The sequence below is a fragment of the Leopardus geoffroyi genome, chromosome C1 (genome assembly GCF_018350155.1).
Source record: "Leopardus geoffroyi isolate Oge1 chromosome C1, O.geoffroyi_Oge1_pat1.0, whole genome shotgun sequence".
Taxonomy (NCBI): domain Eukaryota; kingdom Metazoa; phylum Chordata; class Mammalia; order Carnivora; family Felidae; genus Leopardus; species Leopardus geoffroyi.
In genome coordinates, this window is record NC_059328.1 from 158,777,983 (window position 1) to 158,792,904 (window position 14,922).

General features: G+C 33.3%; 2 protein-coding genes across 6 annotated transcripts in view; one reads left to right on the forward strand and one right to left on the reverse strand.

The window, feature by feature from the left end:
• Positions 1-5,835, forward strand: part of PPIG (peptidylprolyl isomerase G) — a 46,379-nt gene extending 40,544 nt beyond the window's left edge. For all 5 annotated transcript variants that reach the window (XM_045480123.1, XM_045480120.1, XM_045480122.1 and 2 more), the window contains one exon: positions 130-5,835. In XM_045480123.1, coding sequence (XP_045336079.1) covers positions 130-1,240 — 1,111 coding nt within the window. In that variant the 3' untranslated portion in view covers positions 1,241-5,835. The remainder of the gene's footprint in view (positions 1-129) is intronic.
• Positions 1,360-14,922, reverse strand: part of CFAP210 (cilia and flagella associated protein 210) — a 37,008-nt gene continuing 23,445 nt past the window's right edge. The window contains exons 7-9 of the mRNA XM_045480126.1: positions 14,514-14,706; positions 13,645-13,809; positions 1,360-8,161 (exon numbers count right to left, since the gene is read on the reverse strand). Of these exons, the coding sequence (XP_045336082.1) occupies positions 7,823-8,161; positions 13,645-13,809; positions 14,514-14,706 (697 nt within the window). The 3' untranslated portion in view covers positions 1,360-7,822. The remainder of the gene's footprint in view (positions 8,162-13,644; positions 13,810-14,513; positions 14,707-14,922) is intronic.

A 14,922-nucleotide genomic window follows, 5' to 3' on the forward strand; every position in this document is an offset into this window, starting at 1 on the left:
AAAGTTTTACTTATAGCCATTTCATTTATTTCTGAATATTTAAAGGAAAATAGAATACCATTTTAGCTAATAATGGACACCATCCCTTTTCTAATAAAACTTCCAAAAAACTTTTTTTCTCATTTTTAGGAGTGAATTAAATGAACTAAAAGAAAATCAAAGAAGCCCAGTTAGAGTAAAAGAGAAAAAAATAACTGATCACAGGCATGTGTCTGAGAGTCCAAACAGAAAAAATGAAAAGGAAAAGAAAGTTAAAGACCATAAATCTAACAGTAAGGAGAGAGACATCAGAAGAAATTCAGAAAAAGATGATAAATATAATAAAAACAAAGTGAAGAAACGGGCCAAATCTAAAAGTAGGAGTAAGAGCAAAGAGAAATCAAAGAGTAAAGAAAGAGACACAAAGCATAATAGACATGAAGAAAAGAGGATGAGGTCAAGGAGTAAAGAAAGGGATCATGAGATTGTTAAAGAAAAAGAAAAGTGTGATTCTAAAGGAAAAGATCAGGAAAGAAGTAGAAGTAAAGAGAAATCTAAACAGTTAGAATCAAAAAGTAATGAGCATGATCATAATAAAAGTAAGGAAAAAGATAGACGTGCACAGTCTAGGAGTAGAGAACGTGATGTCACTAAAGGCAAACACAGTTACAATAGTAGAACAAGAGACCGAAGCAGAAGTAGGGACAGGAGCAGAAGAGTGCGATCTAGAAGCCATGACCGAGATCGCAGCAGGAGCAAGGAGTACCATAGATACAGGGAGCAAGAGTACAGGAGAAGAGGAAGGTCCCGAAGCCGAGAGAGAAGAGCAACACCAGGAAGATCGAGAAGTAAAGATAGGAGGAGGCGGAGGAGGGATTCACGAAGTTCAGAGAGAGAAGAAAGTCAAAGCAGAAACAAAGAAAAATATAGAAACCAAGAAAGTAAAAGTTCACACAGAAAAGAAAATTCTGAGGGTGAGAAGAGAATGTACTCTAAAAATCGTGATCATAATAGCTCAAATAATAATAGGGAAAAAAAGGCTGATAGAGATCAAAGTCCATTCTCAAAAATAAAACACAGTAGTCAGGACAATGAATTAAAGTTCTCCACATTGAAAAATAAGGAGGATGAGAAGACCAGGTCCTCAGTGGAAAAAGAAAACCAAAAATCAAAGAGTCAAGAAAATGACCACATACATGATAAAAATAAAAAATTTGATCATGAATCAAGCCCTGGAACAGATGAAGATAAAAGTGGATGAGTGAGTTGTGTAAACTTCTTATTTCCATTCTGTCTCAAATTTTAAGTTTTAAAGACTTGCTGATGAATCTCCTTTATGTTGTTTCCCTCTTTTCATTGTTTTTGGGTTTTATGTTTGTCTTTTTTTTTTTTTTTTTTTTTTTAATGTGGACTTTATTGAGTTGATCTTTTGATAATCTGCAACCTGGATAATTTGTACTGCTAAAGTTTTAATAAACTTGAAATGAGAAAAACATTTTGGTGTAATACTGTGTGCTGTGTTTAACTATTTCATGTATGCATTTTTGTGTTGCAACAATCAGCCAATAATAGCAAATACGCTTTTCTACATCCCAGTTTGTGTGATCAGCCAGTTCAAAACAAGGGTAACTGATTGTTGGAATACATTGTTACATAAGCTTGTGTTTCTCATGTTTAAAGTAACTTTAGAAGCCACTAGATAGAAGAAATCTTGTGTAGATTTTCTGACTGCATTTGTAATAGAGGCTTGCAGGAGCACAACAGCTTTTAATTACACAGAAAAGCAGGATCCTAATAACTTGAGATCTTAAGTCATCACTTTGGATTTTTTAGTGATTTGTGCTTTAAAATATTTATATTGCACTTCCTATGTTCTTTTTAATTTCATTCTTAGCTTGATTCATACTAATATTTTTCCTACCAAGTTTTGTTTTACTAAACTGTCTACAAAAATAGTTGAGTACTTTTTTTCAGTTGATGTACTGATTGAGTTTGACTTGCTGTTATACAGCATTTGACAAGAACTTACCTTAGAAGATGAGATTGTAATTCTCAGTTGTATGTTGCTTTTGATCTGAAGAGATGAAACTTTTGCTTTGGGGAACATTGTTTTATTTTTATTATCATTACCCTTCTCTAAAATGAAGATACTTTACTCACTAAAATATACCACTTGTGCAGGTCTTTAAGTTAGATTCTAAAAATTGTTAGTGTTGACATATTAACTTCCAAGATTTCTCTTTTGGCCACTGATCTATATAGAGTTGAGTGATAGCTCCGCATGGTTGTTGTTTTGGTTTTGTTTTTTTAACTTGAGCTGGCTTCTCTAAATCTCATAGCTGTGAGTTTCAAATGGCAAGAAAATGCATCTTTTCTATATATGTATCACAATAGGGTATAGCATGTTTATGACTCTGGTTTCTTTCTATTCAGATGGCTTTATACCATTATTGTTAACATTATTTTAGCTTGGCATGTGTAACATTGCCACATAGAGTAGAGTAGAAAGTTGCAAAATTTGATAGCTTACAGAGTTAAACAATAAAGGTACCCAAAGTCCATTTAGAATTTTTGTGTGTTGTATATTGCTATTTTTGTGATGTGTGGCCTTTTTTCCTGTATTTTCTCTTCTAAATAAAATATTGAACATCCAGCAAACACAAAACCTGCCTCATTTGAGAAGAAATTTCAGAATTCCAATTAATAGTAGCCTTTAGAGTGTTTTGTACTTTAATATTTGTCAATGTAGTGTCACCTCTTAACCAAGGTAGCTTCTTGGAAAACCCAGTAACTAACTCAGTGCTGTTTGTACTGAGCAAAACAGTGCTTAACATAATACTTTCCATATTGATTACTACAGTAATGACACATTTGGCATTGTGGTAGCTGTTTGTATAAAGAATAGTAGGTAATGATTATAAAATTGTTTGGACTATCTTGAAGCAAATTTCCACAGTGGAGTCCTTTTAAATTTATTTTCCTGATGATAATGGTAATAGATATTTATGATAATCTGGGGTGATTGATTCCTTAGAGACTTAGACCACAAACCCTACCTTAGTTAGGGATGATTTAATCTTGAGTTTCAAGCTATATATTACATATTTTAAACTAGTTATCTTAAAATTCAGTAAGTTGCATTTTTAAAATTTGTTATAAACTATTTGAGCTTCAAGAAAGGTGGTGCTATTTAAGAAAGGATTTCTAACAACAATAAACCCATGCTAAGTAAAAATACTTAATGTTGTCTGATTCCAGAGCTTTATCTACTAAAAATTACAGACCAGTAATCATAAGGGGAAAAATTCAAATGTCTGAAAGTAATATTCTCCTGTTCTGATTATCAAAAGAGCAACTCTGTGCTAAGATCGATAGACGTTTAAAAACTGTTTTTACAGTAGAATAGATACGGTAAAGAAATTGAGATGAGAGATGACAATCAGATTTTATTTTCCGAATATAAAAAATACTTAGAAAATAATTAAACAGCATTAACTGTACCTCAAGTCTGCCTTTGCATCTGAATAGCACATAGCTCAAACAGTCCTTTCATTACATTTTTAATAGTTGTGGCACCTTTAGCACCTATACTCCTTCCTGAAAGCCAGCTCTTTCTTTCCTGTCAGATTGATTTTATAGTTAGTCTGAGCTTATGATTTACCTCCAACTATCTTTAACTTCATATTCGCTAAAGATATTTAATTGGTTTATTTTATTGTTTGGCGATATCTGAGAATTGTTTTTATGATTATATCATTCTATTTTGGGTTAACCATCTGCCACAGAAATTGACACTACAGAGAGATTAATGTTAATGTAAAGAATCTACTGGGTTGCATTAAAATATTTTTAAATTACTCTACAGTTAATGAGTTCATAGAGTATTGTACATTCTAATAGAATTTCTTAATCAAAGCCTTCACAGAAATTTCAAAAAATTTGCTAAATCTGTCTTTGCACAAGTGTGATACTGATTCATATTGGCTTTGCTGAATGGCCTTTGATTCTTGTACCCAGTGAAAGATATTAAACTGAAAAGTAAATATTTCTTAATATTATGGACAGGAACACATTGGGTTTCCAGTATTTTGAGTAGTGATATTAACAGACAATTCTGATTTGTTTTCAAGTTGGTATATGGAACAAGTTTTTTTCTTTTTTTCTTTTTTTCTTTTTTAATTTTTTTAGTAGCTCATTGTGCTTTACTCCAGGTGGCAGGGTTTTTTCATCACACTTTGAACCTTTTATAGTAAATTTCTACAGAAACTTGTTCCCTTTACCTTCACTGGAAGGTACTTTAAATATATACCGTATACAGTTGGTTGTTATAAAGAAACATAAAATGGGTATTTTCCTGTCTCCTTTTGGTCATGTGTACTGTAATTATTCAATTTAGTATTCATACATTTACAGTTGAATAAACTCTCCAAGGATTGTAGATTTATAACCTTATTGTGAAAAGATATGTTTTGTTACAAATACTTGTTTTAAAAAGTAATAAACTCCAGGAAGTACAGCATTGGCTGACACCTGCCCATAGTGGGTTTCCCAACTGCCTTGAAAGGATTCAGACAAATGCAAATTCTGGCCTGTGGTGTGACACAAGATGTAAATATTGAAAAATCACATAAATTAAAAATCAGCAGGGTTGGAGAAGGGAGTTGTTGAGGGGTGTTGTTTTTAGGTGTAGGAGGAAGTGGTGGGATTAATTTGTGTTTCTGCTTTTTTTTTTTTTTTTGAAGCAAATTATTGTGTTACCAAAAGCCTATGCTGTATATTTTGTTTCTCTTTTGTGTGTTTCTAGTACTTTGAAGGATTGATAAACGAATTGGGTATTTGTATGTGGAGATGTTAAAAGTTGTGGCTGCTCTCTTTGTGGAAGGGAAAAACTTAAATGAAGTTAATGCACTTCTTTTCCTAGCTCAGAAGTCACTGTGATGTATATTTTTTTAATGAAATTTAGGAATAAAGCTGTTGTCACATTGTATAATTAGTTTCAAAATGCTGCTTCTCTTATCATTAGTCTAGTAACTGTTAAAACTGTTTTCTGCAAACTGCATTTTACAGAATTTAAACTCTGAAACTATCAACTTTTATAGTTAAACATTGTATTAAATAAACTATAACAGTTTGTTTTGTATTTTTAAAATTACTGTTGTATTAGTTATTCAACCTTTATTTTTATTAAAAGTAAATAATGAAGATAAATCAACTAAAAAATACTTTTATTTTACCCATGGGGATATAGAATTTGTATTAGGAAAAACTGAGCAAAGAGTTTAACAATACTGAACTTCTTTAAGAATTTAATCAGCAGTGATGACTTCCAGAAGGTTTGGAGATAAATTCTAGTGTAAATGTTCAATCATAATGCTTCAGATTGCAATGTGTCTTTTGCCTCAGCAAACTTAAGGTTAGATTTGAAATTTGTATTACTATCTACTGGAATGCTACCATTTGCTTTTTAATTCCTCCAAATTTCTCAGCATTGGGAACACTGTATTATATCCTGTGCCTGCCAGTTTTAATATAACACTTTACATTGTAAAGCCATATAGATGTTAATTGACTCGTAAAACAAATTGTCTAGTTTTTGGTTTCTTGTTTAGTTTCATTTTTATTTAAATTAGATATATTTAGGGAAAATGCACCAACTTGAAAGTCACTGAAAATATATATGGTTAGATAAAAATGTTCTGACCATTCAGTGGTTTGTATGTGTTAACAGGTGATATTAAATTCTCAAATTCTGGAGTGTTTTTAAATGCTTTATTTAGCCAGGAGAATATGTAAAAATGTGAGTGCTTCATATGGACTGTGTAAATTAATTGTGTATTAAAATACTTTTAGTATCAATTTGCTTTTCCTATTTTCATTGCTCTCTAGGTTTCCTTCTTAAACATATTTCCCAACCTAATACTGTATTTCCTTTTTATTTTTAAGCACTGATTCATAGTTTTTATACCTCCTACCCCCATACTCAAATTTCTTAGCCCCACATTTTAGCTATGGATTTCTTTTTTTTTTTTTAAGTTTATTTATTTTGAGAGAGAGAGAGAATATGAGTGTGGGAGGGGCAGAGAGAGAGGGTGAGAAAGAATCCCAAGCAGGCTCCATGCTGTCAGTGCAAAGACCAATGCAGGGCTCAATCCCACAAACCTTGAGATCATGACCTGAGCGGAAATCAAGAGTTGGATGCTTAACTGAGCCACCCAGGCTCCCCTAGCTATGGATTTATCAAATTGGCAGGTTACAACAGTTGTGTTTCCACTGCTTGGAGTACTTTACAACTCAATTATTTTCACTTAGTTGTTTTGTGATTAATTTTAAAAGTTTGCATAGCGCTTTTGTTTTTAATGTGCTTAACTCTAGTAGAAAGCCCAGCCCAATTGAAAGTAAAACAATCGGGGTGCCTGGGTGGCTCAGTCGGTTGAGCGTCCGACTTCGGCTCAGGTTATGATCTCGTGGTCCGTGAGTTCGAGCCCCGCGTCGGGCTCTGTGCTGGCAGCTCGGAGCCTGGAGCCTGTTTCAGATTCTGTGTCTCCCTCTCTCTCTGACCCTCCCCCATTCATGCTCTGTCTCTCCCTCTCTCAAAAATAAATGTTAAAAAAAAATTTTTTTTTTAAAAAAGGGAAACAATCAAACTGTATATGTAAGGAAAAAAACTAGTAATGTCTTTGGTGTTCTGTGTTCTTCACTCAACTAAGTTGATTATAAAACACTTATGAAATTAACCATTTTGTAGAAACATGTTCTGTTTTATAATGTGAAGAGAGTTTCATCCAAAACTAATAATCACCCCTAAATAATGTACAGTACTCTCTAATACACAATTTAAAGAAAAAGATACATGGCAGAGGTTTCCAGACTATTAGTTCATTGGGCCTTAGCATCTGGGTAATTTTAACGTGGTGGCAACCCTAGGCCAAAAGAAATACTAATTTAGCATCCATGTGAAAAAGGAAAATCATTTGTATTTCACTCAAGCACAGTTACCGATGGGATGTGTGAAACTTATTCTACAATTCAAGACTTCCAGTCAGATTGGATGCCATCATCCTCACAGTCACCTGTGTATCAAATTGCTCATAATATGTTAATACTGCTCATAAGTAGTTAATACTACTTACAGAAGAATTATGTCAGGTAACTTGAAAACAGTAATTTGCACATGTCTAGCAAGATACTCTATAAAATAAACCACAAAGAAATCAAACTCCATAATCATGGTGTTAGTAATAACGGTAGTGTTTTTTGAAACTAAAAATTATGTATTGAGGCATAAATACATAAATTTCTGCTGAAGAGAAAAATATTTCCAATGGAATATCATTCAATTATAAAAAAGGAACAAAGTACTGATAATGGTACAACATGGACAAAACCTGAAAATAGCTAAATGAAATAGGCTGGACACAAAAGGCCACAATGTGATTCCATTTATGTAAAATATCCCAAAATAGGCAAATCCATAGAGACCAACCAGATCAGTGGTTGCCAGAAGCTAGGGAGAAGGAGAGGGAATGGGAAGTGACTGCTTACGTATAGATTTTGCAGTTGGAGCAATGAAATAATTGTCCTGGAACTAGATAATGGTAATGATTACACAATATTATGAATATACTTCATGCCCCTGAGTACATATTTTTTAAAGGCTAAAATTACACATGTTGTTATGTGTATTATCAAAGGAATTTGGATTAAACTTTGGTAGTTAATCAATTAGACATAATTGCACTTAGATGAGCAGCTTTATTAACAAATCATAAGCATAAAATTCATTTATTTGTAGCTCATAATATTAGTTACACCTTAATATTCTCAATCAAAAATAAACCTTTTTCTACCATGTAAAACCTAGCCTTCCCTTAGACTTTTGAAAATTATATTTTGGTCCCTGAGAGTTACAAAAAGGGAGCTGGACTCCAGTGACATCATTTGCCTGATAACTGGGTCTTATTCCACCTCTATCCACAAAAACAGGTCCATGGCCACCTCCATGTCCTTCCTGTACAGCTTTTACAAGAGGATAAATATATTTATTTGATTCAGACTCAAGTTCAATTACTTCTCTGGCATAATCCTGAAATTCCTTCTCCTTTTCAGCCATAAGAGCTTCAGTAAGTCTGCAATACTCTAATTCTGCTTGTTTTTCTTGCTTTGCATTAAATTTATTTTTGGCCTATAAAGAAAGAAAATGCAATTTCATATTGGTGCAATTTTCTAAATAAACATAGCATTTGAAGTTGTATATATACTTTTTTCTAAATTCATTGATACATGACAAGTTCTGACTTCACAACTACACCTGACTTTGAATAACATGGGGGTTAGGGACACCAACTCCTGGCACAGTGAAGAATTCATGTATAAATTTGACTCCCCAAAATTTTACTAATAACTTACTGTTGATCAGAAGCCTAACTGATAATATAAAGTCAACACGTCATATGCATATATGTATTCAATGCTGCATTCTTAATACTTTTTTCTTAATTTTTATTTTTTTTTTTATTTTTTAATTTTTTTCCTTAATTTTTAAAAAAATTTCTATGTGGTTCATCTGCAAGTTTTTTCAAATGGTAGCAAATCTCAAAAAAAAAATCATGTATTTACTGAAAAAAATCCATGTATAAGTGGACCCCCACAGTACAAACCTGTGTTGTTCAGGGGGCACTGGTATATACTCTATAATTTATTTCAGAAACTCCCATGCTTCTCACAGTAGTATGCTCAAAGTAGTGGCTCAGTGAAAATAGCCTTATGCAATACCATATCTTTAAGCAAATAATATAGCAAAATAGTTAAAAGCATGAGCTTTAGGTAAAAATCAACTGAGGTTACAATGCTGTTTCTACCGTTTAGAAAATGTACTTTGGCAGGTGTAGAAGACCTACCAATCACTGTCCCTGACCTATCCACTATTTTTTTTTTTTTTTTAATAATCTCTACACGCAACATAGGGCTCAAACTCACAACCCTGAGATCAAGTCACATGTTCTTCCAACAGAGCCAGCCAGCCACTCCTCCTCCCTCACACCCCCCCCATCCACTATTCTGAAGGAACTCCCTCAAACCCACTGTCCTAAATCAGTCCGATATACCATGTAATCCAGCCACATAAGATTAAATCAGCAGTGAATATCTGAACTAAATTAAAACAATTACATTTTCTTTTCCCAGGAATTTGAAGCTGGAATGAGTGGCATTTATCAATGTAGGTTGATTGATCTGGAACTGGGTGGAGTAAGTACTCTCAGCAATTTACCAAAAGTCAATTTATCAACATCTCAATTTTTTTTCTTTCAACTCATATTTGCAAAAGCGTTGTTCTTTTCACTGTTTATATTTAAAAAAAATTTTTTTTAACGTTTATGTATTTTTGAGACAGAGAGACAGAGCATGAATGGGGGAGGGGCAGAGAGAGAGGGGGAGACACAGAATCAGAAGCAGGCTCCAGGCTCTGAGCCATCAGCCCAGAGCCCGACGCGGGGCTCGAACGCATGCACCTTGAGATCGTGACCTGAGCTGAAGTCGGACACTTGACTGACTGAGCCACCCAGGCGCCCCTCACTGTTTATATTTTAATGAAGTCTGAAAACTTTTTGTCTTAGCATTTTAAGAAATGCTGAGTTTGTCAAACGTTTTGTGATTTTTGTCTACTTATAAATATATTTAATATTCATGAAAATATTTTTCTAAATCAGTAACCAACACTTCAGTATAAAATAGTAGCCCAAATGTGATATCCACCATAAATTGAAATTTATAAGGAAATAGAGCAACCATAACAATATGAAATACCAAATTTTTATTAGTCCTACAATTCGAAATTAAGTCTTCTATGTTTAAAAGAAAAGGCTTTATGTGCTATTTGTTGAATTGGTGATACAATATACAATATCAAAAGTTTGAAAAGGTAGAAAATGATGTTCAAAAAGATTAAGAAAAAAAAGCACAAGAACACTCTCATAAAAGGTAAAATGCTATAATCTGGGAACTTGCAGGGAAATTAGGATATGTTCGTTTGGCAGCAATTTGTAGAAAGACATTAAGGAAGTACAGAAAGGAAGTGACAATGGAAGTGAAGGATTACCATAGTGGATCATAAGATTGATGCCTCAATTTTGATATGCATTAAGCATAAATAGATTTATAAAGAAACTTCAAAAATATTGTTTTACAATCCTAAAAATTATAACAGATGGGGCTAAAGTAATAAGCATCTTTAGAGGATGCTAGAGAACTAATTATTTTGAATACTGGAAAATAAAGGGAAATTATCAAGCATTTATCCTGTCTTTAAAAAATGTACCTGAGGGATGCCAAATTGTTGATCCTGAAAAGTTCTTTGATGACTTGAGCATATGAGTAAGAAGAAATGAGAGAATATCAATGTCTTGCCACCTCATGAACTAAGAGATCAAGCAATGATCATCAAAGGCTGTTCATGTCACAGAAAATGACAACAGTCATTAAGTGCCTTCTGATGGAATTAACACCACCTAAGAATTTTCACCAAAAGATTTGAACCTGAATCTGACCCAAACTAAATTGTATCTGAAATGCAGGGAACATAATAAACTACATCACAGGGATTCAACCATAAAAATCCAGACTGTAGTAATTCCAAAAGACAAGAAACTCTGTCAACTAGTGAAACCCCCCAACTAATAAATTGCAAGACAAACACAATAAAGACAAAAAGGCAGAACTTAAGACAAAAAAGAGAGGATGGGGTGGAGAAGGAGTGTTAGAGAAAAGAGACTTAAAAGACATACCAACCACATAGAATATACAGACCTTATTTGATCCTGATTAAAACAACAAACTAAGGGGCGCCTGGCTGGCTCAGTTGGTAGAGCATGTGACTCTTGATCTCAGGGTTGTGAATTTAAACCTCACGTGGGGTGTGGAGCATACTTAAAAAAAAATTAAACAAAACAAACAAACTAAAAAATATGAGACAATTTGAAGGAAATTTAAACACTGAATATTAATTGATTTAGACATGATAATGAAATTATGATTGTGTAAATTTATAGAGTCCCTGAGTTTTAGAGATACATACTGAAATATATGTTGATGAAATGATATCTGGGATTTGCTTCAAAATAATGGGGCAGATCCTACTTCTGGCAATGGCTACCTGAGGAAGTTAGCCATTTCGCCTCCACAAAAAACAAACTTATTAAAAATTATTAAAATCCCCATTTCAAAGCACTGTTAAGTGACAATGTATAGGCAACTACTTGACAAATGTGTTTTCATGAAAAACTGCTACTAAGGTAAGAATCGCAAGTTTATGGCATTCTTGTCTGGGGGCCATTGCTATCTCTTCAGCTCAGGTGGTGAAAACTTGCAGGTTTGCTGGACAATGATGGCAGACTTCATTTGGGTTGAGTAGCAAAGCAGCTAGAAATTTAAGGATGAGTTTCTGGAAGTGAGATGGGTAGAGAAGGACTGAAATAATAAACTCTATGAACATCCTTGACTAATTGGTAAACTACACATTCACACAGGAGACCCCAGTGAGCTTAGCAAAGATTAAAAGCCAGGGGAAACTGTGAATTTGCTGTTCTTAGAAATAACATCCTCAACCCATACACAACTTATATAGCAGGACTAACAGCATTACTGGCTTAACGTAACTGAACTGAACTCCACCCACATTATTGGTTGACTATCAAACTGTCAATCTGCTGAAAGCCAAAAATAAAGAGAAAATTTTGAAACCAGCAAGAGAAAAATGATATATCACATTTAGGGGACCAACAATATGATTAATGGTAGATTTCTAATTATAAACAATGAAGGCCAGAAGACATTGGAACAATATATTCAAAGGGCTGGGGGAAAATGATATCCAGTAATTTTATACCCAATGAAATGAAAACAAAATTATTTCCATAAATACATAAACTGAAATGGTTTATTGCTAACCCATCTATGCTGAATAGAACTGGCCAATAAACATGAAAAGATGCTCAACATCACTAATCATTAGGGAAATGCAAATGAGAACCACAAGTGAAGTACCACTTCAAACCTATTTCAATGGCTATTATAAACAACAACAAAACCAATAAACCCAGAACACAACAAATGTTGAGAATGGGAGAAATTAGAACCCTTGAATATTGATGGTGGGAATTGTTAAATGGTTCAGCTTTATAGAAAACAGAATGGTGGTTCTTTAAAAAGTTAAACCTAGAATTATCATATGATCCAGGAATTCTATTTCTGTGTATATAGACAAAATAACTAAAAGCAGGACTCAACAAGTATTTGTATACCACAGAAGCATTATACACAATAGCCAAAAGATGGATACAACCCAAATGTCCACTGATGGATGTATGTATAAAGAAAATGTACATACAATGGAATATTATCCATGGATGAATCTTGAAGGCATTATGCTAAGTAAAATAATACAGATACAAAAGGGCAAATATTGCATGATTCCACTAATATGAGGTACCTGGAATATTCAAACTCATAGAGACAGAAAGTAGAATAGTGGTTACCAGGGACTGGGAGGAAGGGGGAATGAAAAGTTACTGTTTAATGGTATAGAGTTTCAGCATAGAATGATGAAAAAGTTATGGAGATGGATAATGATGATAGTAAATGCACTTGATGGCCCTGAACTATACACTGAAAAATGGATAAAATAGCAAATTTTATGTATATTCTACCATATTAAAAAAATGTTAAAACCCAATGATAAGAAAACAAACAATCCAGGGGCACCTGGGTGGCTCAGTCGGTTAAACGTCTGACTCTTGGTTTTGACTCGGGTCATGATCTCACAGTTTGTGAGTTTGAGCCCCACATCAGGCTCTGTACTGACAGTGCTGGGTCTGCTTAGGATTCCCTCTCCCTCTCTCTGCCCCTCCCTTGCTCGGGCTCTCACTCTCTGTCAAAAATAAGTAAACTTTAAAGAAAAACAAAAAAAGAAAACCCAATTGAATAATACACAAAAGATTTTAATAGACACTTCACAAAAGAAGGCACACAAATGGCTATGAAGGATGTATAAAGACCTTCAAAATCTTAGTCACTAGGGAAATGCAAAACAAAACCATGAGATATCACTACACTATAAGTAGTTAAAATTAAAGGATAATGATACTAAGTGTTGATGAGGATGTGGAACAACTTATCCTCGCACATGTTGTTGGTAGGAATGGAAAATGGTATAGCCATTTTGGAAAACAGTTTAAGTCATAAATGATTGGATGCCAGGTCCTCTACACATATTCTAAAATCTCTGGTACCCCTATTCACCCCAACTCTGAAATCTATGAGATCTCAGTCAACATAATCTCTGGGTTACAGTTATAAAGAGGGGAAAAACTAAAAGAAGATAAGCATTATGAACTGCCATATGCATTTGCATTTTCTTTAATATTTACTAAAGCACAATAGACACTGAAGAAAAATATTTGTGCAAAAGACATAAACTTAGTATGGGAACTTCAGTACAGATAAAAACAGAAACTAACTCTTCACATTTTTTATATGTTTTATTGTGTCATAATCATAATGATCACCTGATCTTATTTGATAAAATAAACCACCTGGGAAACAGAAAACTAGCATGAACTCTACATTACATATTTATTGCTAAGATAAGTATAAACATTTAAGAATAATTACCATTTGCTGAATATGAGCATCTCGAACTTTTTGATGTTCCTTATCAGCTTTGCGTTTTTTCTCCTTTTCATGCTCCTGGAAAATCTGATCTGCTTTCATGATAGCCAGCAATTGTTTTTTAGCCTCTAGTTTTCTCTGCCTTTCTTCTTCCTCTTTATTTTTCATCTAGATGTTAAAAGGTAAAGGAAAAAAAAAGTTTTTATCAACCAGTTCTCTCTAATAAAGCACAGAGTTAGAAAGCTCCAAGCAGAAAGCCAGCCAGGAGCAACGCAAGAGTGGAAAATTTACATGCACCTGGGCTGGTTCCCACAAGGCCAGTTTTCTTCTATTTCTCCAATAACAGGAAACACCGAAAACTTGAGTAACATTGGTGGTTTAAAAAAATAAAACACAGAAACAGATGGCAAGAGCTTCTCAAGGTAAAGGAATATTTGTAGGTAAAAAATTAATTGCTACAATCTCTATAAACTATCCAAATGAAATGTTATGACAGTCAATTTTGTAGGAGATAAGGATTATCTGAAAGATCAAATACAGAAATGCAATAGAGTGATTTTTACTTGGTTTGTCTTAAAAACATTCAAATGTATATTAAGTGAATAACAATTTTTGCATTTCAGATGGTTCTGAAACAGAAGCATCTATCTTTGTATCAATATCTTATTTGTAATTGATTATCATGATATTCTGCTAACAAGTAAACATAGTTTGATTTCAAGAATATAGGCAGGTAATTCATACATTGTTTTCCAAATCTTTGCTAGTTTTTTTTTTGTCAGAGAGGCAGAGGGAGTGGAAACTACAATGGAAAGGGCTTACATTTGTTGCTGTTGTTTTTTATTTTCATTTGTTATAATTTAATTGCTTACCACAACAGCTCTATATTCTTCAATCGCTTTTAATTCTGCCTTGTTTTTTTCATATTTTTCTCTTTCTCTTTTTTCCAGTTCAGCCTCAGCTTCTGCAGTATCTCTAGCAATAATCAAATCTTCATTGTCGAGTTTCTCTTTCATTAGTTCACTCAGGAAGTTATTTATTCTTTCTCTCCTTTCTTCCATTAGCCTATAACAAAATAACCCGCACTTGTTAAATCTTCATGAATAGATTTGTTTTGAAGCCAATATAATTTTATTAGAAATCATATATTTTATAGTCTTTTACAAGACTAAATGGAGCCCCATTGCTCTTTATATGTACTAATTATTTTAAGTGGAAACTAATTTTAATACTTTATTTTTAGAATAAAGCTTATTTTATTTTATTATTTTTTTAAGAATA